Source organism: Hipposideros armiger, unplaced genomic scaffold, assembly GCF_001890085.2.
Source record: "Hipposideros armiger isolate ML-2016 unplaced genomic scaffold, ASM189008v1 scaffold_271, whole genome shotgun sequence".
Classification (NCBI taxonomy): domain Eukaryota; kingdom Metazoa; phylum Chordata; class Mammalia; order Chiroptera; family Hipposideridae; genus Hipposideros; species Hipposideros armiger.
Genome location: NW_017731621.1, coordinates 741512 through 743609, shown reverse-complemented (window position 1 = coordinate 743609; position 2098 = coordinate 741512). Strand labels below are relative to the sequence as shown.

The 2098-nt window shown below is 39.0% G+C and overlaps 1 protein-coding gene across 1 annotated transcript in view; it reads left to right on the top strand.

Moving 5' to 3' along the window:
* Positions 1-2098, top strand: part of DHTKD1 (dehydrogenase E1 and transketolase domain containing 1) — a 44707-nt gene that overhangs the window by 26241 nt on the left and 16368 nt on the right. The window contains exon 8 of the mRNA XM_019656960.1: positions 845-1248. Coding sequence (XP_019512505.1) covers positions 845-1248 — 404 coding nt within the window. The remainder of the gene's footprint in view (positions 1-844; positions 1249-2098) is intronic.

Sequence of the window (2098 nt, the reverse complement as noted above, 5' to 3'; positions counted from 1 at the left end):
CTTTTCTAATGTGACCACTAGGAAATTTTAAATTCCACGTTGGCTTGTATTATATTTCTGTTGGAGAGTGCTGAGTCTGAAGGTTAATGTGACAGAGAAGAATATGTCACTTTGGAATTTCCTTTTACATAGTAGAAAGTAAAATAGATCCCTCTTCTGTACCTTATTTCCTCATAGACATAAATTAAAGCAGAGGAATAAACTCAGTGACATTTTATGGGCCTTTCTGGATGTAGGTAGCAGACTGTTCTGTTCTTGAAGAACGAATCTGGGTTCTCCATTTAGCTCTGAGCTTAGCAGCTGAATTACTTGATGTACCTCAGGGCCTCATTAAAAAAAAAAATCTAGCCTGCTTAAGTCTCACTTTTGTCAGCATTAAATATGAGAATATATCTCAACAGACTTTATAGTTTAAAGTTTCATAAGAATGTAGAGTGTCGCTATTATTATTGTTGTGAAAGGTGCTGAGTAGGATTCTTACAGCCACCTGAAATGGATGTTGGCAACTTTGGGTTTAATCCTTTTTGAAATAAAGGGGAGCTGAATAGGTAGACTTTGTAGGTCAATTCATAACCCCCAAGAATTGACCAATTCATAGAAAAACTACTGTGAATTATTTCTGCCTGAATGTAGACAAAAGTTTATAAAGGTAAATTTCTTTTGTTTGCCTGGACAAGGTTTTTACTCACCACTGCTTTTTTGGAAAAAAAAATAATTTATTGGAGTGAAAATCCTGTAACCTACATGGACCATGTTAAAGTGAATAATTCCGTGGCATTAATACCGTATTGTGTGACCATCCCCTCTGGGCAGCTCTAAAACATTTCCTGTTGCCTTTTTACAGTGATGGCACTCTACGGCACCTTCGACAATGACTGTGTTTGTCCCTCTGGTTTTCACAAAGCAGATTATTTTTCCCCCTTTTTGCTCCACAGAGCCCGAAAGAGCATTCCAGACACGTATGCAGAGCACCTTATTGCCATTGGACTGATGACCCAGGACGAGGTGTCAGAAATCAAAGCCTCCTACTATGCAAAGTTAAATGACCATTTAACAAACATGGCCCAGTACAGCCCCCCTGCCACTCACCTACAGGCCCATTGGCAGGGTCTGGTTCAGCCCGAAGCTCGCATTTCCACCTGGGACACAGGTGTGCCCCTAGACCTCCTGAGGTTTATTGGCGGGAAGTCTGTGGAGGTGCCGGAGGAACTCCAGATGCACAGTCACCTTCTGAAGATGTATGTTCAGGTAGGAGGTGCTGAAATCTCCGGTTATGGTGGGTTCATCCTGTGCAGCAAAGGTGTTGGTGTTGGTTTGAGCATTGGGTCGGCTAATTCACTTGACAATTCACTTGTTTATTGTGAGTCATTAGGTTCCAGGAACCTATCCTAGTACTGCTTTGGTACTGATGGTCAATTAACTCAGAATTTGTCTCCTTCCTTCCTTCCCTCTTTCCTTCCTTCCTTCCTTCATACATGTTTAACACATTACATGTACTTCATGTACATTATTAAAAATACAGCAATACAGGAATGCGTGTTTTGATTTTTCTGACATAGTGGTCAGAAAACACTTTCATTCTTTTGGGTGTGTTAAATAAAATAAATAAAAATCAACACACATACCCACGAAGTACACTGTTTAGATCCTTAAACCAGTTGAGATGTTACATATTGTCTCATGTTAAATATACATGTGACAGACCGTCCTGGTTTGCCTGGGACTCCGGTTTTAGTGCTAAAAGCAGGAGAACAAGGAGTTAAAGGTCTTCATCTTTCTTACACTTGGATAAAGAAACTTTGCTGTCGGAATTATTTTTAAAACCCTAGCTTCAGTTTTGGGTTTTTATTATAGGTAGACTATTAAAACAAATCTATTAAAACCACCCAGCTGAAGAAATAGAATAGTATACAAATATAGTTCCATCTCCTCTCATTCATCCCCAGGTTTAACCACTAAGCTGAGTGCCTAAGCGTTTTGCCTGTTATAAAGTGTCTTATAATTGTTACCAGACTCTCATGTATCCTTCTTCACTGATGTTTTATTTAACATTACTTATCATATTGAATTGCAGTTTTTGAACTCTGTGAAAAAAAAA